Here is a 21,870-nt window from a genome sequence, read left to right on the forward strand (position 1 = left end):
AACTATTAAGGTACTGTGTTTGGGGCATGCCTTCTCCAGTAAAGGATTCCCTGGGGCTTTATTGACTGTTCTCTGGATAAAATCCTAGATTATGGGATTAAAGAAGATCCACAAATATATTTTGAAGCTTGTTTTTAATCTTGGATGCATGATCTCAGATGTCTCAGGGAAGACAATTTTTCAGAATTCTCCATAGAATAGAAGAGCCTCATCTAGAGATATATGTGATTAGAGTGATGAGCTCACTCATCAACAATATGACAAATACTTATGCTCACAAACACACTAGCTATATTTATATATGTAGCTCATGGCCACATTTATATCCACATATTCCATGCTTACATTGCAGTGGGCACTTCTAATTTATGATGTTTTCTTGGATTTTTATCTACAGTATTCTCCAGTCTCTTCTTCTTGTGTGCCATTTCAGTGAGCCTTGGTGCCTTTATGTCCCACAAAGGAATCAGAACAGTGATGGAAATGTGATGATTGCCGTATTTATTCCAAATTTTAGATTGTCTATTTTGAGTCACATGACTTATTATGATAATGATGATGACTCTAATTTCAAGCAGTAAGTTGTTTAAAAAATTATTCATTTTCAGGATTCAGTTTATATTTCCTTAAGTCAGTTTGGATGCATATCAATGTAACTTCTATTTTCCAAAAGGGCTTTTCTCTCTTGTAGAAACATAATACCTTTTCAAGTGTTTCTTCCTGATAATCATGTTTTTTCTCAAGGAAAGAAGAGGAGTTCACTTTTATTTATCTCATTACACTTTTGACACTCTGAAACTTCCTTGCTGTTTTTGCCTATAGCTATTATTAGTGGAATATTTCTTGTATTTCACAGCAGAATCTACTTGATGCTGATTGAAAAGGAGGAAGGTGAGAATTTGGAGTTGGGAGTCATCATTTTACAATGTTTTCCAATGACTCACACATATTTCTATTATTTATATTAGATAATTTGTAGATTGTTATTTTTTTGCAAAATCACTCCATTATTTCTTGTTTCTAAGCATTTGTAAACAGGTACAGAAAAGATAAAAAAAAAAGACAAATTGATGCTGATGCGTTGAGGATTGTCAGTTTAATATCTTTAGAATTAGAAGACAATGGAAGAGTTACTTGGACTATGCTGGAAAAAATTCCAATGTAGGATTCTTTTTGAAAGAAGTAAGATTAACTGTCTTTCATTCAGACATTTTTGGTCCACTTATTGAGATCTGAAATGAACATTACAGAAATAACTATGCAATTCTACTTTCCCATTACTAATAATATAAGCACTAAGCAAATTTGATTTTCCCTTAAGTATCAATGGTTTGTCCACATTTTAATATGTACTGTTTCTTCTTCTATTTGTAACAAAGTTGCTAAAGTATTCTATGCCCTTTGATTTCCAATAGAAATGATGTAAGTATACTAAGAGAGCCACAGAGGTCATTCTGCTCTTCATTTTTTCCTAATGATATATCTGAGTATCTTGAACCAATATCACTTTGCTCAAAAAAACGGAAATACTCAATTCTTAACAGTACTTGTGTTGCATTGAGCCAATCATGTGGAAATTTTTATGTTTTCAAGTACATGCTGGTTGTTTGTGCTTCTTATTTTAACCTAATCTGTTCTTCTCAATACCACATTTGTTGATTGGCAATTTTATTTTTGTGGTGTACAACCTGTGTCAATTAAAAGATTTGGACATTAGTTCACTGTCTAAATGATGATTAGAATAGTTTTCTCTCATTCTGTGATGCTCTGATGATAGTTTCCTTTGCTATGCAGAAAGCTTTTGTTTTATTATACTACCTCTGTTAATACTTGGCCTAATTTGTGAGATGCTTCTGTTCCCTTCCACAAAGGTCTTGCCTATATGAATATTTTGAAAATTCCCCATTGAGTGTTTCTCTGGCACTTTCCATGTTCCATAGTCAATGTTAAGGTCTTTTAATCACATAGAATTAATTCCTGTACCATATGAAGTGCTTTTATCATTTTTGACACTTTTGTAGGTTAGTATCCAACTTACCACCTCTACATGTTGTATAAACCGTTTTCCCTCATCTGAATTTGCCAGTTACATGCCTTTCTCCCTTCATGTGCCTGCACCTTTTCTGTTTAAAGCAAATTAAGAGAATGTGTAAATGCCACCTGACCTTAGGATTATGTTTTTTATCAGGAAATAAAGTCAAGATATTCTCCCAGTAAAGAAGAGGCTTTATTTTCTGTGTTGGGAATAAAAATTTATAAAGACATTCTAGAAATAATTTTAGAGGCTCCTCAGAATATAAAATAGAAACACAATATTATCTGATTCCATTCTTCCATTTTATCCTCATTAAACTCCAAATCATGCCATTGATATTTTATAATGCTGTGAATGAAGTTCATTATTATTTTGTTGGACTTTAAAGCATGTTTTAAGTTAATTTTGAGAGACATTTTGAGTATACATATACATTTACCACAATATATTAAAATAAATAGACATAATTTCATGCAAAATGTTAACCATCTCTTTGTGATGAAAATATATATTCATCACTAGTTCTTCAAATGCCTTGGACATTTCATGTGGAATTTCTGTATCACATAGATTAGCATAAATACTTTACATTCTTTGAATCTATTGTGAGTCCTATTAATATTATTAATTTTTCTAACAAATATATATATATATTCATTTCAATTATTATGCTCTGTATTAGGGATTATTATTATCCACTTTTCCAAATGTAGCTCTTTTCATGTGTTGCATTACTCTGCAATGGATCTATCTCCATTTACTTTGACTTATTTTATACTTTAAAAAGACATTAACAATAGTGACAATTTGTATATTTTTCATAGAGTGCCAAAAAGCCTGACCTGAATCATAAGTAACATATGACTTAGGATTAGTGAAAGGATTATATAAACCCTATGACTCAAAGTTTGGAGGATAAAAAAAAGAAAAGGAAAGATGAAGATAAACATCTTTTGACAATAGTGGGATTTTGATCAGCCTAGATAATGAAAACAGTATAGAGTGCCCTTCCTTTCACCCATTGTAATTGTCTGATTGTATCTCATTGATTTTTTTTCCAGAATTTTCTCAGATGTCTAAGAGCTCCAATGTGAATTGTGCTCTTCTATTTTCATTTTTTGATCTCAAGTATTCTTGAATATATAATCACAATAGTACTTCCCAAATATCCTAAACATTGTGATGATAACATAAAATGTTTTTATCCATTCTAATTTGAACCAGGATGATCAAACTTGAAAATTCTGTCATAATCCTCACCTTATGCAGTAGGAGAATACAACTGTCTAGAATTGTGGTTGACAGCATATTCCATGTCAGTTTTAATTTTGTGACCATCAGACTGTTTAGAAAAATTCCTTAGGGGACAAGAACTTTTATGTGTGTGTTGGTGTATGCATGTGATTGGGAGTATTCATTTACTGCTTTGTTTCCTGAAAGTAGCAGAAAGCTAAATCTGAGGATACACATATCACATATCTAAGGCACCGGTATTGATATGGAGACACAGACTCTAGCATTAAACAACATGTTCAATTGATCTACAAATAATATGTCACCTCACAAACAACATAAATTCCTTCCTATCATTTTTCCAAGGGCCTTTATATGGAGTTCGGGCACCAAAAATACCAAAAATACCTTGAGTGAATTTCTTAACACAATTTTTCCACATGAGATAATAAATTTTAAGAAATCTCTGTGGGGTGATTTTATTACACTTGTTTTTTTACGTTACTTTTTTCCATGGTACTCAGAACTGTACTTGTCTTTCCTTGGTCTAGTTTTGGTATGAATATGGCAATAGGAATGGTAAGGGAGCTGGACCATTAATCCTCCTTTGAGAGATCACTGGAAAAACTTTTAAGGGGTTAAACAATTGATCTTTTAACATTTTGAGATGATGAGAGGGGTGACATAGCAATGACAGCAGCTGGGGTATCTCAAAGAAAAGTCCTTTTAAGGAAACAAACTAAAACTAAACAGATAACAAACTTCTGAAAATACATAGCCATTTGATGGCAACACTCATGGTAGTAGTGTGATATGTGACTGGGGTAACATATATAGTCAGATTCCTAGCACTTCTATCATTGTTATAGAGAAGTGTAGTGAAGAATATGATTGAGATTATTTCTTCTCTTTTATACAAAGAGAATAGGCAAGAATACCATCTGAAATGTCATGGAAGGATTTTGTCATGGGTGTTATAAGACTGATGATTTTTGTCACTGTTATGATGCCAGTAGTTTGTGGGATACTCTTGAGATAATTTAAACCAATCACCATAATGTCAGATTCTTTCATCATTCTCTCTCATCTCTTACAACTTGTGAGAAATTTTAAGAGGTAAAGTCATAGGAAATAAAATATAACTGTATCTTCAGTAGACTATGTTCCAGAGCCTATCAAAAAAAAAAAGGTAACTTAAATTATCTTTTTCTTATATCAGACTACTCCATAAAGAACTAGGACTGGAACATTGTACCAGAAGCCAATTGAAGGCTAACAATGCTAGTTGGGAATACCGAATATTTGCCCACATCTGTGAATTTGGACAGATAATGCAGGCTGTTTATTTTAAGGAGTCTGTATGTTTCATGCATGGAAGGACACTTTTTATCTTTGAAAATACTCTTCAAGACAGACACTTTCATACTAATTTCATATTTGGCCTGAGTATTTCAGAAGGTACTCTGTTTTCCTCAGCATTTCTGAAGAAGTCAAGCTCTTGCATTCTATCTGTGCTATTGAGCTTTACTATCACCAAGAGTATCAGTAGTTAGAAACTGTTGTCTGAGTAACATTTTATAAGATGCAACATTGTTTTGACTGCTGTGCTTTCAAGTGCTAAAGAGGCATATTGAGCATTTTTCTTCCATTGATTAATTAAATATCTTTATATCCTGACCCTAGCACTCCTCCATTCTCTACTTTCAGTCCTCTCACACTTCCTTCCCTCATTCTTCTACCCTCTTCTCCAAAGAGAATGGGGAGGCACCAAACAACCCTGGCACATTAAGTCACTCAGGACTAGATGCATTCTCTTCCACAGATGCCAGACAAGGCAGCCCAATTTGGGGAACAGAATCCAAAGGTTGGCGTATGAGACAGAGAGTTCCATATCCCCAGATGTTGAGGGACCCACATGACAAACCTAGGTATCTGCTCTATATGTGTCTAAGTCCAACCCATGTGTGCTTTTTGGTTTTTTGTTTCAACCTCTATGAGTCCCCTTGGGCCCAGGTTAGTTTACACTGTAGGTCTTCTTGTGTAGTCTTTGACTTGCATTTAAAATATATATATATATACCAGGAATTTGTGAGAGAAGTTAGTTGAGTCCCTAGGGTATTATGAAGGATTCTGTTACAAATCTGTTACTTTGATGACAAGAAATCCTGCAACCCTTCAATGCAAAGAGGATATATGTTAGCAAGCATTTAGAATAACAAATGATGCATTCAATATTTGTAAATATTCTTCATGTTAGACTTCTGCTTTCTGGTTGTTAAATACAACTTTCATTTTGACATGAGGGTTTAAGAAGATAGCTCTTTGCCTCAGCTGCTGATTTAAGCTGGGTCTTGTTTCCTATCTTGGATATTGTGCTATATCCATATATCACAAAGCGAATCTGTAGTGAGAAGTTCTTGTCTAAATATATTTTATATAATTATACTTATTTTTATGACTGCATTCCCTTCAGTTGCGAAACAATTTGAGCATTTTAAAGGTGATCATGCTTTCCTGGTGCATGCTTGATATTATGTATTTAGTGAAAATTAACTTCTAGTTTTGTTCTTTCTTCCTATTGAAAATTTAGGTATAAGTGTCACCCTTGCTTCTGAAGAATCTCTGATTCTTCAAGCCTTTCCTTGTATTAGTATCCATCTTCATGAGCTTACCTCAATAGCTCTGCTTGCCCTGACTTTATCTTCCCTTGGAAGCATTGAATAGTCTTTCGCTGTGTTTTTATTCTCACTGTAGTTTGGATAGGGTAAAATTTAACTTGTATTAGAGGCAGATTGTTATGATTGTTGAACTTAGGCCATATAAACTATAATTCAATATTAATTATTTTTAACCCTCATACTCTATGTACCTTAATAAACTCACTTGTACCTTCATAAATTGTAAGATACTTCTGATAATAGTGTGTTTGACAAAAAAAGTCACATTAAAAATTAGTAATTGCTACACTGGGAATGGGGATAACATTGGGAATGTAAATAACAAAATAACAATAAAAAAAAACTAAGAAAAAGAAAGTTAGTAACACAGTATTCATTGAACAAAATTTGTCTTACATGGATAGGAGAATATCTGCTCTCACATTTAAAAAAATCTAGTTGTTAATCTCTTTTCATGAAGGTTTAGTAATATCTAAGAAGTGTTGTGTTGATTATTTTAGTCCACCAGAGTTGAAGATATAAAGATATGACTGCTTTGGTCATATTGATTCAGTGTCTATTTCCTTTATCACATTACTTTTAACATTTAGTTGTACTGTAAATAAAATAAACTAGGGGTCATGTTAATAATTTTAATTTACATAAAACTTATAAACAATTTTATAGTAGCACTTGAAGTGAAAAACTAACAATAATCTTATAAAGACTGTTTTTATATAAATAAAACAAAAAGCAAATATTAATAATCCAATATTTTGTGACTATAGGACGTACAGATATATAATCTCACAGAGCTCTTGATAATATGGTTCTACAGAAGGAGATAAATATGGCAATGGGAGGGAGGAATGGCCATTCAAGGTAGTTTGCTTTCACTTGGTACCTCAAAACCACTCCCAGTTTTCAATCTAAATGTTGACATTGGATTGGTGGATGTGTGCTGGAAACAAAAGACAGAGGCAGACATCTTCAGAGACTGCATCTTTTCTTAATTAGAAAACCTGAAGAAAGGCTGTTTCTCCATAGAAGTGTTTATGATGGGAACATGGTGTGAGGTCATTCCCGTTTTATCGTACAAAGCATGTAGTATTGGGGGATGGAATATTTCATTTGCTGATTATATCTTTACAACTGCAAAATAATAATGGGTCTGGAGTGTGGATATAGTTTGTGAAGAGTCCACAGTTTGTGTTTTTGATTGAATACAACATTTGTGTCCAGAAATACAGATTTAACCAAAGCATTAGATATTTAAACAATCGCTTCCTAAATGTGCCGGCTATTTTAATTATACCCATTTCAGGATGATATAAAATTATTTGTTTTTATAAATATTACATTGAAGCTATAAAATCCACTGCAATTAACTGGGAGGAAGGATACTATGAATCTTCTGCACTAATCTTGATATTAACGTTTTTGTAGGTTAAATTTGAGGAGCTATCAGCTCATTTTGGCCTTCAAATTTGCCATTGAGGAGATCAACAGGGACCCTCATCTTTTACCCAACACATCTCTAGGATTTAATATTATGAATATTAAAAAGGGTGAAAACAATATTCTGGATGAAGTGTCTGTTTGGCTCACAGGAAGGCTTACACCAATTCCCAATTACACTTGTAAACGTAAGAACAAGGATGTTGCTCTAATTACAGGATCATACTGGAGAACATCTGCAGGTATTGGGACTCTGCTCCATCTCTACAAATATCCACAGGTGAGGAACATGCCCTCAAGAAACCTAGAAACCACTATTAAACTGCTAGCATACTGGGTGTTTCTACGTGTAAAGAAAAGAAACACAACTGCCATCTATCAAATGAGAGGTGCCAGGCATTTGCTTATGTTGCCTCAGATACTTTGAGATAAAGAAGAGGAAAAGTTGGCACATACAGTGCGTATCTAGACAACTGTGTCTTGTCAAGGAGTCTCAATATATTTGTTCAGAAATGACATAGGTATTTAAACATCAAGAACAAAATTTAGTCCCTATTAATCTCTAGTATTGTCTTAAATCTACAATTTAATCTATATCAATGCTTTTATTCTTTTTTCTGCTTTGAAATTTTCCTCAGGTATTTTTTGGACTGTTTGACCCTATTCTGAGTGACCGAAGCCAGTTCTCTTCTCTTTACCAGATAGCTGCAAAGGACACATCATTGTCACTTGGCATTGTCTCTTTGATGCTTCATTTTAGGTGGAACTGGGTTGGACTGATCCTTCTAGATAATGATAAAGGAATACAGATTCTCTCAGACCTCAGAGGAGAGATGCACAGGAATAAATTGTGTGTAGCTTTTGTAAAGATAATGCCAGAAAGTTTTAGTTATGAGAACTATGACTATGGATCCACAGAAACTCTCAAACTAATCATATCATCATCTGCAAACGTTGTTGTTGTTTATGATGACACACAATCTTTACATGTTTTAATGCTGAATTTCATGCAATTGATAATAACATGGAAAGTATGGATCATGAATTCACAATGGGACACAGGCAGTGGAGTAAATAATTTTCTGATTGATTCTTTGCATGGGAGTCTCTATTTTGCACACCACCATAATGAGATGCCTAGTTTTAGAAAGTATATTGAGACATATAATCCTTCAAAATACCCAGATGACCATATTCTTGCTTTTTTATGGAATAAACATTTCAATTGCTCCTTTTCTAAATTTGATTGTATAATATTGGGTAACTGTCTACCCAACGTTTCCTTGCAATTATTGCCTGCAAATACATGGATTAAGAAAATGCCTGAGGAGGGTTACAATATATATAATTCTGTGTATGCTGTGGCTCACGGTCTCCACGACATGACTGTCAAACAAATACAATTTCAATCTCATCAAAATTGGGAGAATGTGAACCCATGGGAGGTAATTTTTCTTGCTGTGCATTTTATTTATACCACTGTTCTGTTTGCAAACATTAAACTCACTAAATGTATTTTTGCCAAAAAGGATATGACAGACTGTATGTCATGTCTTCTCTAAAGTGATTGCTGACAAATGTGTCATTTTCCATGCTGAGCAGACTCAAAACGTATATGGGATTAAACGTATATGTCAATATCTCTTTGATGTTACAAATAACTACAGAATTGTATTATACTTACATACTCAATTTGAAACCATTTATCTCTAAGTACATTTCCAACCAGATACAAAAACTAGATCCTAAATTGTCACAGGCTACTAGACCCTTAAAGTTCAAATACTGAAGTAATGGCTATGTTAGCTAAGGAAATATTTTCATACATTTGGAAAATCAACACTAAAATTTACAATTAATTATTTTCCTTAAATAATTAGAGATGGCTAGCATCTGAAGAGTGTGCAAACTTGCTTCAATCCATATTCCTTGTTTAATATGTTTCTTATTTATTTCTGTGTGTGAATCAATACATTGTTTTGATAGTAACTTCCAGTCTAGAAACATTATAATGTTATTCTTTGAGCTTTCATCATAATAATCAGTAATTTATTGTTGTAGCTCACATTTCTTATCAGCAATAAATATCAGTAAGAGAAATTTCTTCAATTTGCTCAATCTCTTGAACACTTCTAGGAATAAATCTAACATAAGCTTCTGCATCTCTTTTAGCTCAACATTTTTCTCAAAAACGTCCATTTTAAAAATAATGCTGGGGACCAAATAGATTTGGATCCGCAAAGAAAATTGGATGGAGACTATGACATCCTCAATTTTTGGAATTTTCCCAAAGGTCTCAGACAAGACATGAAGGTTGGATCGTTTTCCCCAAAAGCTCCACAGGGGCAACAACTGTGTCTGTCTGACTATATGATACAGTGGGGTATAGGATTTATGGAGGTGTGTTGGACCATAACTCATTGCAGTGTTTTTTGCATAAAAAAATATTTGTTTGTGGGTGTAATGATTTTTGGTTCATTCTCAGGACCAATCTGTAAAAACAAAATTGATCAGTATAAAGAAGTTTGTGTTGCCTTATTCTGAAGAAGCAATTTTTTGTGGATTTCTCCGTGAGCAATTATTTCAAGTCATAGATATAGTATCTGTTTAGTGTTTCTAGCCTTTGTGCTGACAGCATGCTAGCAAGATCATTTCTTTTGAATCCAAATTTAAAAATATAACTGCAAGGTCATTTGAGCTTTTGTGTTTATGCTTCTGAAATTGTACAGTGGCATAAAAAGCACATGTGTGTGGGTTAACTACACAGCCTCCTGTTGAAATAGGAAGCAATTGTTGAACCAATAAAAAAACAGTAGAGAGGAGCAACTTAAGAGCATAGACTTTATTTGGTTTCATGTGACAATAGCAGCCCATCAAGATTCAGCCAGTCATGGCGTCAGGAGCCTAAAGAAAAAAAAAGAGATTTACGATTCTTTTTATGTCAGGAAGTACCATGAAACTAATACTCCTCTTAACAGACATTCTGTTTTTTTACATTTTTTTCTGGACAAAGGCCAATAAAAGGATGCTATTTAAATTTAGAGTATCAAAAACCATAATGTAGATTATTTTGCACAAGGATGCAAAACTTGTTTTTGTTGTAATTATGAATGCTTTCAAATTTGTATTCCAATAGATATTAACTGTTAATATTTTGGACAGTCTGCTCTCTCCAGTGATTAGGAAGCACACAGTAGGATCAGGATGGCATTCTAGACAGGTACTCAGTAACCTAATGGCTGTTTATTTTGCCCTACCTCTTACACTCCCACAATTCCTCAGTGATTTGTTGCATTTGGATAATAGTATTAACAAGTTGAACTTTGTTGGACACTATCAAGTCAGAATAGAAATAGGATAATAATGTTTTGTAGTTATAAATATAAACATTTGTTGTCTCATTGTGCAATATTGAATTATGTTTTTAGTTGTTTTAACCTATACACTCCTGAGTATTTTCTCTTGTGTACTTCATTCTTAGCTTCCTCGCTCGGTGTGCAGTGAGAGCTGTGTTCCTGGGTTCAGAAAATCCCCCCAGGAGGGAAAGGCTAACTGTTGCTATGATTGCACTCCTTGTGCAAGCAATGAGATTTCCAATGAAACAGGTAAATGTCACTGGGTAAGATACCACCTATCCCAAGTGGTCTGTAATGTCTAAGCACATGGAAAGATTCTGAGAAGGGACAGCACACAGATAAGTCCTATTCAACTTTCATTTAAAAGTTAAAAAAAAAAATATTTAGCTCACTGCAGCATGACTTTAAATAGCACTCTGGTCATTAAAATGTATACTTAATCATTGTTTTTGTTCTTGCAAGGTATTGTTGCCTTCGGGGAATCTCTTTGTACATCCTAGAATAATATACTTTATTTTACCATGGCATTTAACACAGAGAGAAAAAAAATATCAACTTTCCATAATTTTGAAAAAAATATTTAGTTCATAGCTAGCACTAATTAATTATGGGATCTTTATCATTCTTTCTTGTACAACTTCATCTATGAATCTAGATTCATCAAAGGTGATCAGAAATTTCTTTGATTTATCCTTGGTTATGTTTTAAGATATTTTTTCTTTTTTATTGGATGTTTTCTTTAGTTAAATTTCAAATGTTATCCCTTTCCTAGTTTCACCCCCTCCCAGAAAACCCTATCCCATCCTCCCTCCCCCTACTTCTAAGAGGGAGTTCCTCCACCCACCCACCCACTCCCACCTCCCTGCACTCGATTCCCCTATACTGGGGCATCTATCAAGCCTTCATAGGACCAAGGACCTCTCCTCCCATTGATGCATGGCATGACCATCCTCTGCTACATACATAGCTGGAGCCATGTGTACTCCTTTGTCGGTGGCTTAGTCCCTGGGAACTGTGGGGCGGGGGCGGGGGGGTCTGGATGATTGATATTGTTGTTCTTCCTATGGGGTTTCAAATCCTTTCAACTCCTTCAGTCCTTTCTCTAACTCCTCTATTGGGGACCCTGCACTCAGTTCAATGGTTGGCTACGAGCATCCGCCTCTGTATTTGTAAGGTTCTGGCAGGGCCTCTCAAGAGACAGCCATATCAGGTTCCTTACAACATCCACTGCTTGGCATCCACAATAGTGTCTGGGTTTTGGTAACTGTACATGGAATGAATCCACAAGTAGGACAGTCTCTGCATGGTCTTTCCTTCAGTTTCTGTTCTACACTTTATCTACATATTTGCTCCTGTGAGTATTTTGTTCTCCTTCTAAGAAGGCGTGAGACACACACTTTGGTCTTCCTTCTTCTAGAGCTTCATGTGGTTTATGAATTGTATCTTGGGTATTAGGAGCTTTGGGGCTAATATTCACTTAGTGAGTGCATACCATGTGTGTTCTTTTTCCATTGGGTTACCTCACTCAAGATGATATTTTCTAGTTCTATCCATTTGCCTAAGAATGTCATGAATTCATTGTCTTTAATAGCTGAGTAATACTCCATTGTATAAATGAACCACATTTTTTTTATCCATTCCTCTGTTGAAGGACATCTGGGTTCTTCCCAACTCCTAGCTATTATAAATAAGGCTGCTATAAACATATTGGAGCACATGTCCTTATTACATGTTGGATAATTTTCTGGGTATATGTGAGGAGTGGTATAGCTGGAACCTCAGGTAATACTACGTCCAATTTTCTGAGGAACTGCCTGATTTCCAGAGTGGTTGTACCAGCTTGCAATCCAACCAGCAATGGAGGAGTGTTCCTCTCTCTCCACATCCTCACCAGCATCTGCTGTCACCAGAGTTTTTTATATTAGTCATTCTGACTGGTGTGAGGTGGAATCTCAGGGTTGTTTTGATTTACATTTCCCTGATGACTAAGGATGTTCGACATTTCTTTAAGTGCTTCTCGGCCATTTGATATTCCTCAGTTGAAAATTCTTTGTTTAGTTCTATACTCCATATTAATAGGGTTATTAGTACTCTGGAGTCTAACTTCTTGAGTTCTTTGTATATATTGGATATTAGCTCTCTGTCGGATGTAGGGATGTTAAAGATCTTTTCCCAATCTGTTGGTTGGCTTTTTGTCCTATTGAGAGTGTCCTTTGCCTTATAAAAGTTTTGAAATTTTATGATATCCCATTTATTGATTCTTGATCTTAGATCATAAGACACTTGTGTTCTGTTCAGGAATTTTTTCCCCCTATGCCCATATGTTCAAGTCTCTCCCCCACTTTCTTCTCTATAAGTTTCAGTGTATCTGGTTTTATGTGGAGGTCCACTTGGACTTTAGAAGGAAATAAGAATGGGTTGATTTGCATTTTCTACATGCTGACCTCCAGTTGAACCAGCACCATTTCTTAAAAATGCTGTCTTTTTTCCACTGGATGGTTTTAGCTCCTTTGTCAAAGGTCAAGTGACCATGTGTGTGTGGGTTCATTTCTGGGTCTTCAATTCTATTCCATTGATCTACCTGCCTGTCACTGTACCAAAACCATGAAGTTTGTTTGTTTGTTATCACTATTGCTCTGTACCACAGCTTGAGGTCATGGATGGTGATTCCACTGGGTTCTGTTGAGAAAAGTTTTCACTGACCTGGGTTTTTTGTTATTTCAAATGAATTTGAGAATTGCTCTTTCTAACTCTATAAAGAATTTATTTGGAATTTTGGTGGGGACTCCATTGAATCTGTAGGTTGCTTTTAGCAGGATGGCCATTTTTACTATATTAATCCTGCCAATCCATGAGCATGGAAATCTTCCCATCTTCTGAGATTTTCTTCAATTTCTTTCTTCAGTGACTTGAAGTTCTTGTCATACAGATCTTTCACTTGCTTAGTTAGAGTCACACCAAGGTATGGAATATTATTTGTGACAATTGTGAAGGGTGTCTTTTCCCTGATTTCTTGCTTGGTCTGTTTATCCTTTGCGTAGAAGAAGGGTACTGATTTGTGTGAGTTAATTTTATATCCAGCCATTTTGCTAAAGTTGTTTATCAGTTTTAGGAGTTATCTGGTGGAATTTTAGGAGTCACTTAAATATACTATCATATCATCTGCAAATCATGATATTTTGACTTCTTCCTTTCCAATTTATATTCCTCTGACCTCCTTTTGTTGTCCAATTGCTCTAGCTAGAATTTCAAGTACTATATGGAATAGGTAGGGAGAGAGTGGGCAGCCTTGTCTAGTCCCTGAAGTAAGTGGGATTGCTTCAAGTTTCTTTCCATTTAGTTTGATGTTGGCTACTGGTTTGTTGTATATTCCTTTTACTATGTTTATGTTATGTATGGGCCTTGAATTCCTGATCTTTCCAAGACTTTTAACATGAAGGAATACTAAATTGTGTCAAATGCTTTTGCAGCATCTAATGAAATGATCATGTGGTATTTCTCTTTAAGTTTGCTTATTTAGTGGATTACATTGATGGATCACCATATATTGAACCATCACTGCATCTCTGGGATGAAGCATATTTGATCATGTTGAATGATAGTTTTAGTGTGCTCTTGGATTCTATGGCAAGAATTTTATTGAGTATTTTTTCATCAATGTTCATGAGGGAAATTGGTCTGAAGTTCTCTTTATAAGCATAATTACGGCTTTGTAGAACAAATTGGATAATGGTCCTTCTGTTTCAATTTTATGGAGTAGTTTGAAGAGTCTTGGTATTAGGTCTTCTTTGAAAGTCTGATAGAATGCTCCATTAAACACATTTGGTCCTGGGCTTTTTTGTTGTTGTTGTTGTTGTTGGGAGACTATTAATGGCTGCTTCTATTTAGGAGTTATGGGACTGTTTAGATGATTTATCTGTTCCTGTTTTAACTTTGGCACCTGGTATGTGTCTAAAAAATTGTCCATTTCATTGAGATTTTCCAATTTAGTTGACTATAAACTTTTGGAGTAGGATCTGATGATTTTTTGGATTTCCACAGTTTCCATTGTTATGTCTCCGTTTTCATTTCTGATTTTATTAATTTGGATACTATCTCTGTGCCCTCGGTTAGACTGGCTAAGGGTTTACCTATCTTGTTGATTATCTCAAAGAACCAGGTCCTGGCTTGGTTGATTCTTTGTATAGTTACTTTTGTTTCTATTTGGTTGATTTCAGCCCTGAATTTGATTCTTTCATGTTGTCTATTCCTCTTGGGTATGTTTGCTTCATTTTGTTCTAGAACTTTCAGATATGCTGCCAAACTGCTATTGTAAGCTCTCTGCAGTTTGTTTTTAGAGGCACTTTGAGCTATGAGTTTTCCTCTTATCATTGCTTTCATTGTGTAACATAACTTTTGATATGATGTGTCTTCATTTTCATTAAATACGAAAAAGTCTTTAATTCTTTATTTCTTCTTTGACCAAGTTATCATTGAGTAGAGCTTTGTTCAGCTTCCATATGTATGTGTGTTTCCATTGTTTTTGTTGGAATTTAAGGCTAGCCTTAGTCCTTACTCCATGGTGATCTGATAGGGTGCATGAGATTATTTCAATCATCTTGTATCTGTTGAGACCCGTTTTGTTACTAATTATATGGTCAGTTTTGGAAAAGGTACCATGAGGTGATGAGAAGAAGGTATATTCTTTTGCTTTAGGATGAAATGTTCTATAAATATCTGTTAGATCAATTTGGTTCATAACTTCTGTTAGTTTCAATGTGTTTTTGTTTAGTTTCTGTTTCCATGATCTCTCCAATGCTGAGAGTGGGGTGCTGAAGTCTCCCACTATTATTGTGTGAGGTTTATTGTGCGATTTGAGCTTTAGTAAAGTTTCCTTTTTATGAATATGGGAACCCTTGCATTGGGCAAGTAAATGTTCAGAATTGAGAAAATTGAGAGTTCATTTTGGCAGATTTTTTCTTTGACTAATGTGAAGTGTCCTTCCTTATCCTTTTTTGATAACTTTTGGTTGAAAGTCGATTTTATTCAATATTAGAATGGCTACTCCAGCTTGTTTCTTGGGACCATTTGCTTGGAAAATTGTTTTCCAACCTTTTACTCTGAGATAGTGCCTGTCATTGTTACTGAGGTGTGTTTCCTGTATGCAGCAAAATGCTGGATCCTATTTATGTATCCAGTCTGTTGGTCTATATCTTTTTATTGGGATATTGAGTCCATTGATGTTAAGAGATACTAAGGAAAAGTGATTGCTACTTCCTATTATTTTTTTTTGTTAGAGGTAGAATTATGTTTGTGTGGCTATCTTTTTAGATTTGTTGAAAAATTAGTTTCTTGCTTTTTCTAGGGTGTAGTTTCCCTCCTTGTGTTGGTGTTTTACATTATCTTTTGTAAGGCTAGATTTGTAGAATGATATTGTGCAAATTTGGTTTTGTCATGGAATATCTTGTTTTCTCTATCTATACTAATTGGGAGTTTTTCAGGATATTGCAGCCTAAGCTGGCATTTATGTTCTCTTAGGGCCTATATAATATCTGCCCAAGTTTTTCTGGTTTCTATGTTGAGAAGTATGGTATAATACTTAGAGGCCTGCCTTTATATGTTACTTGACCTTTTTTCCTACTGCTTTTAATATTCTTTTTAATATTTTTTATTTTTTATTTTATTATATTTTATTAATATTCCTTTTAATTTTAATAATCTTTGTTTGATGCATTTGGTGTTTTGATTATTATGTGACAGGAGAAACTTATTTTCTGGTTGAGTCTATTTTGAGTTCTGTAGGCTTATTGTATGTTCATGGGCATCTCTTTCTTTAGGTTAGGGAAGTTTTTTTCTATAGTTTTGTTGGAGTTGTTTATTGGCCCTTTAAGTTGGAAGCCTTCACTCTCTTCTATTCCTATTATCCTTGGGGTTGGTCTTCTCATTGTGCCCTGGATTTCCTGGATGTTTTGGGTTAGGAGCTTTTTTGCATTTTGCATTTTCTTTGACTGTAGTGTCAATGTTTTCTATGGTTTCTTCTGCACCTGAGCTTCTCTCTTCTACCTCTTGTATTCTCTTGGTGATGCTTGCATCAATGACTCCTGGTTTCTTTCCTAGGTTTTTTAACTCCAGGGTTGTCTCCCTTTGTGATTTCTTTACTGTTTCTATTTCCATTTTAAGATCTTAGATCATTTTGTTCATTTCCTTTGCCTGTTTGATTGTGTTTTCCTGTAATTCTTTAAGGGATTTTTATGTTTCCTCTTTAAGGACTTCTACATGTTTACCTGTGTTCTTCTGTATTTCTTTAAAGGATCTATTTACGTCCTTTTTGAAGTCCTCTATCATCATCATGAGAAGTGATTTGAGATCTGAATCTTGTTTTTCTGGTGTGATGGTGTATCCAGCACTTGCTATTGTGGAAGAATTGGGTTCTGATGATGCCAAGTAACATTGGTTTCTGTTGCTTATGCCCTTATTCTTGCCTCATGCCATTTGATTCTCTCTAGTGCTACCTGCCCTCCCTATATCTAAATAGAGTCTGTTCTTCCTATAATCCTGGTAGTGTCAGAAATCCCCAGAATTCAGCTGAATCTGTGATCCTGTGATTCCAGGATCCTGTGTGTGTCAGAGTTCCTGGGAGTCAAGCTGCCTCTGGGACCCTCTGGGACCCTGAGAACCTGGTATGACAAAACTCCAGTGCAGATCAGAAGGAACCTGAGCCACTGGTCACCAGGGTTCCTGCATCCCTGGATCCTGCTGGTCCTAGTTACTCCCTGTAGTGTTGGAACAGATATTGTGTCCTACTCACCCCTCATCCTAAGTCCTGGGCATGCTAGAGCGCCTGGGAGTGGATCCTCCTCTGGATGCTGTGGGACTGTCTGCTGAGTTCATATCCATAAAATATTTTACATAAGATTTATTCGCTTTGGTTTTTTCTGTACATATTTTACTTACATGGATATATGTGGAGCTGGGGCTTGTTTGTAGCACAAAGATAGAAGAGGGCATTATATTGTGTGGATATGGAGTTAGAGATTTCTATGACTCATGTGGGTACTAACATCTGAATCTCAGTCAGCCTTAAGTTTAAAAATTGCCCTGTACCAATCAACTATATGTACAGCTTTCATGTTTTGGGTATCTGGCATGAGTTATGTACAAGATTTCTTTAAATAATTTTTTTTATTACCTGTTTTCTTGTTGCCCGCCGCTTTTTTGTTCCCCTGGTAAGAACACACTCAGGGCAACCGGAATCTTCTGCGGCACAAGCTTTATTGCTTACCCCATCAGGAGCCAGTGGAGAAGAGAGCCAGAGAGAGAGCCAGAGAGAGAGAGAGAGATGGCGGAGCCCCCTCCCTTTTATGGAGGACTGTCCTCCGCCTCGGACATGTCACTCCCTGATTGGCTGCAGCCCATCAGCCAGAGTTGTTGTCACGGGAAAGGCAGAGCACATGGGGTGGGAAACTACCCCAGCGCATGTGCAGATGGTTTGTTTATTACTTAGAACACAGGTGTCAGTGCCATCTTATAATGGCGAATGTGAGGACGGCTCCTTACATTTTCTCTATCTCCAAATTCACACAGGACCCATCAGGCTACATAGCATGCCAAAATACTTAGATGAGCCTTCAAAATAGATCATAAAGTCCTAAAATATCTTCTGGATTACAAAATGCACATTAGGGAGGAAAGTAAATAAAACTATTATGAGAATATTCCACTGAGCACAAAAAAATTTTAAAACAATAGTCACTTACGTATTATGAAATTGAATCAATAGTTGAACCACTTCTCAGTTCATTTGATTAACATATGCTTAAAGAATTTTTAAGTACTCCTTATCTCGCAATATACAAATGAAAGTATTTTGTATAATGCGTTTTGTATAGTAGAAGTATTATTTTACAAAGAATATATAAGATATAGAATAGTGTCTTCTGACAGCTAGGTACAAGGGCACATAGTCATTTATATTAAACATAGTGTTGATATTAAGCCAAGAATACATGCACACTCCTCAGAGTGACTGAGCAAATTGAAATTGAATAATCAGTCTTGCAAGGCAAAATTGGTTACAACAGAGGGACTGTATGTCAAAATACATCCAAGGAACAATATAGGTGCATGAGCTAACTGAAAAGAGTGAATGTTAAGAGCATCTGCACACACAATGTTTACTATGGAGAGAAAAACCAAAGAGTGTTCCCCTTCATTATTTTTGTTTGTTTATTTAGTGAGAATCTTCATTTATTAATTTGTATATTTTAGAGGAAATAATTGCTTGCCCTAATACTCACATGTTATGAAATTACTTCATAAAACAAGAAATTTTCTAAACGTTTGGGTCTTTTAATTTGCCTAATTTTAAAATGTGCAGATTAGGAACAAAGAGACAACAAAAGAAATACTGTACATATAGATGCTTTTGTACTTTGGTGATATAAGTACATGTACACATTAAGTGTATACACTGAGGAAACCTGAAATGTCAATCTTTAATCCTCCATGGTTACAATTCAAAGCAGTTCCAGAAACACAAAACTAAACTATAAATGCTGAATGGTTCAAAGCAGAGATTATTACATTCAAAACTTGAAGAATAAGCTTTATTTACCTTTAAAATTACAAATCTCTATAAAATATTTGACACATTGTATATATCAGAAGCATTTTAGCAAGTTAGAAATTGGGTCATGGTTATGATGATTTCGTACTCAGTTAGAAAACAATAGAAAGGAAATCAATGGCAAACAGAAGGGAAAGAATGTCTTGGGAGGAAGAGGGTATCATGAAGGGACATACTAAAAATTACTCTATAGCACCTATTACCTTTTTATATCTTAAATAAATCTTTTCTACACAAATTACTAAACAGTACCCCTTGGGAACTTATGCAAGCTTTAGAGAGTCTTATAATTCTCATTTTACATGTACCTTCAGAGAACAAAATAAAAATGGAGAATACACGAAATGCCATTAGAATGGGCCAATTACTAACAACAAATTGGGGGTTTTGTTGTGGTTGTTGTTGTTTGTTTGTTTGTTTTGTTTTTATTTTTGAGACATGGTTTCTCTGTGTAGCTCTGACTGTCCTGGAACTCACTTTGTACACCAGACTGGCCTTGAACTCAGAAATCTGCCTGCTTCTGCCACCCAAGTGATGGGATTAAAGGCTTGTGCCACCACCGCCCGGCTCTTACAACAATTTGAAGGTAAATTCTCTCTCTTGTACTGGATTCTCATGACCAATTCACACTTTTGGTTATTCACAAGAACAGAGTCCCATGACCAAGTTAGTTAATGCAATGCAATTCAATAATTTCTGATTATAGAAATAGGTGAAAATTGTCACATAAATGCAACTATTTAATTATGAACATAAAAGGAATAGGAGTACTTAATTCAGGTCTGAATAAAAATAATGATCAGTATCATTTGATATTAAGGATCACAATGGGTTTGGTTTTTTTACTTGAGTCTGAAACAACAACAAAAAAAAAGATCTTGATATCATGTCAGAGATCAGATGCTGGGAAATATCTTTGGATAAAAGAAGATCCTGAGTCTATAACCATAATAACTTTCATTCCTAACCAGATGCTGAGAGTTGTGTGGAATGTCCAGAAAGTCACTATGCAAACACACAGAGGAATTATTGCCTACAGAAATCCGTGACTTTCTTGGCCTATAAAGACCCTTTGGGGATAGCTCTCACTTTCATGGCCCTGGGTTTCTTTGTACTCACAGCTGGTGTCCTTGGTGTCTTTGCAAAGTATCATCACACTCCTATTGTTAAGGCCAATAATCAAGCTCTCACTTATATCTTGCTCATCTCTCTGGCCTTCTGCTTTCTCTGTCCCCTGCTCTTCATTGGATATCCCAACACAGCCACCTGTATCCTACAACAGAGCACATTTGCACTTCTGTTCACAGTGGCTCTCTCCACAGTCTTGGCAAAAACAATGACTGTGGTTCTGGCTTTCAAGGTCACTGTTCCAAGGAGAATGGTTAGGTGGTTAATGATATCAAAAGCCCCGAACTTCATTATCCCCATCTGCACATTCATCCAACTTGTGCTCACTGGAATTTGGCTTAGCACCTCTCCTCCCTTCATAGACTCAGATGCTCACTCTGAACATGGACACATTATCATTTTGTGCAACAAGGGCTCAGATGTTGCCTTCCACTGTGTCCTGGGATACCTCTGCTGCTTGGCACTCGGGAGCTACGGTTTGGCCTACCACTCCATGAAACTGCCTGACACATTTAATGAAGCCAAGTTTTTGACATTTAGCATGCTGATGTTCTTCACTGTGTGGGTCACATTCCTCCCTGTCTACCATAGCACTAATGGGAAGGTCATGGTGGCTATGGAGGCTTTCTCTGTATTTGTTTCCAGTGCAGCTCTCCTAGGCTGCATTTTTGTCCCCAAATGCTACATTATTTTGCTAAGACCAGAGAGAAACTCACTTCATTGCATCAGACAAAATGCATATTCTAGAGGGAAAGGTCATCATTCAGATTAGTCTGTTTTCAGATTTCAGAGAAGTATTTAAGCCATGTTAGCACCATCCCAACAGTCAGACATTATGTTGCTCATAGGATTTTATGATTATTTGGTTCATGTTTTCCCAGAATCTAGTTTTATTAGCTCATCTTCTAATACCATTTACATGTTACTATAAATTATAAAGTTGACTTCCATAAAACTCATTTTCTCTATTATTAGTCAAGAGAAAATGAGTGAGTTTTGTATCATTCTTTACCACTTCAACATTTCATCAGTTATCCCTTCTCAACAAACTTCTCAACATGTATCCATTGTCTCTGTGCCCTTGAGATGCTAAAGCAAACCGTTGTTCTTTTGGTTCATGTATGCTTTCACTCTTACGGTGAGCAAATTAAAAATATTTTTAAAAACTGACATGAATGAAATATCTTCATCTTTATGGTATAACTCAAAAGTCAGATATCAGTCAACCAGATAACTGAGGACTACATGAACTCCTGTTAAATCTGCGAAGAATGTCAAGTGCCAAGATGCATCCAGGTCGTCAGAAAATGTGCTCATGTTTCTTTTTGATAACTGACACATAAACTGTGATTTGGGTATTCCCTGCTTTTTCTGAATTGGTCTTTATTCATTCAATTG

At 35.4% G+C, this 21,870-nt stretch overlaps 1 protein-coding gene across 6 annotated transcripts; it reads left to right on the top strand.

Moving 5' to 3' along the window:
• The first annotated feature begins 270 nt into the window (after positions 1-270).
• Positions 271-21,642, top strand: LOC110294984 (vomeronasal type-2 receptor 116-like). 6 transcript variants are annotated; one of them, XM_085837361.1, is made up of 7 exons: positions 336-577; positions 745-891; positions 7,372-7,663; positions 8,022-8,828; positions 9,556-9,783; positions 10,865-10,988; positions 20,316-21,642. In XM_085837361.1, the coding sequence occupies exons 3-7, from the start codon at positions 7,478-7,480 to the stop codon at positions 21,242-21,244; spliced, it is 2,274 nt and encodes a 757-aa protein (XP_085693487.1). In that variant the 5' UTR covers positions 336-577; positions 745-891; positions 7,372-7,477; the 3' UTR covers positions 21,245-21,642. The 6 variants fall into 6 exon arrangements, with proteins under 6 accessions (XP_085693485.1, XP_085693486.1, XP_085693489.1 ...); XM_085837359.1 differs by lacking the exon at positions 745-891 and having other exon boundaries at positions 271-577; positions 8,085-8,828; XM_085837360.1 differs by lacking the exon at positions 745-891 and having other exon boundaries at positions 272-577; positions 9,556-9,696.
• The last annotated feature ends 228 nt before the right edge of the window (positions 21,643-21,870 follow it).

This window comes from Mus caroli, unplaced genomic scaffold (assembly GCF_978045245.1).
Source record: "Mus caroli unplaced genomic scaffold, Mus_caroli_1 scaffold_4, whole genome shotgun sequence".
NCBI lineage: Eukaryota > Metazoa > Chordata > Mammalia > Rodentia > Muridae > Mus > Mus caroli.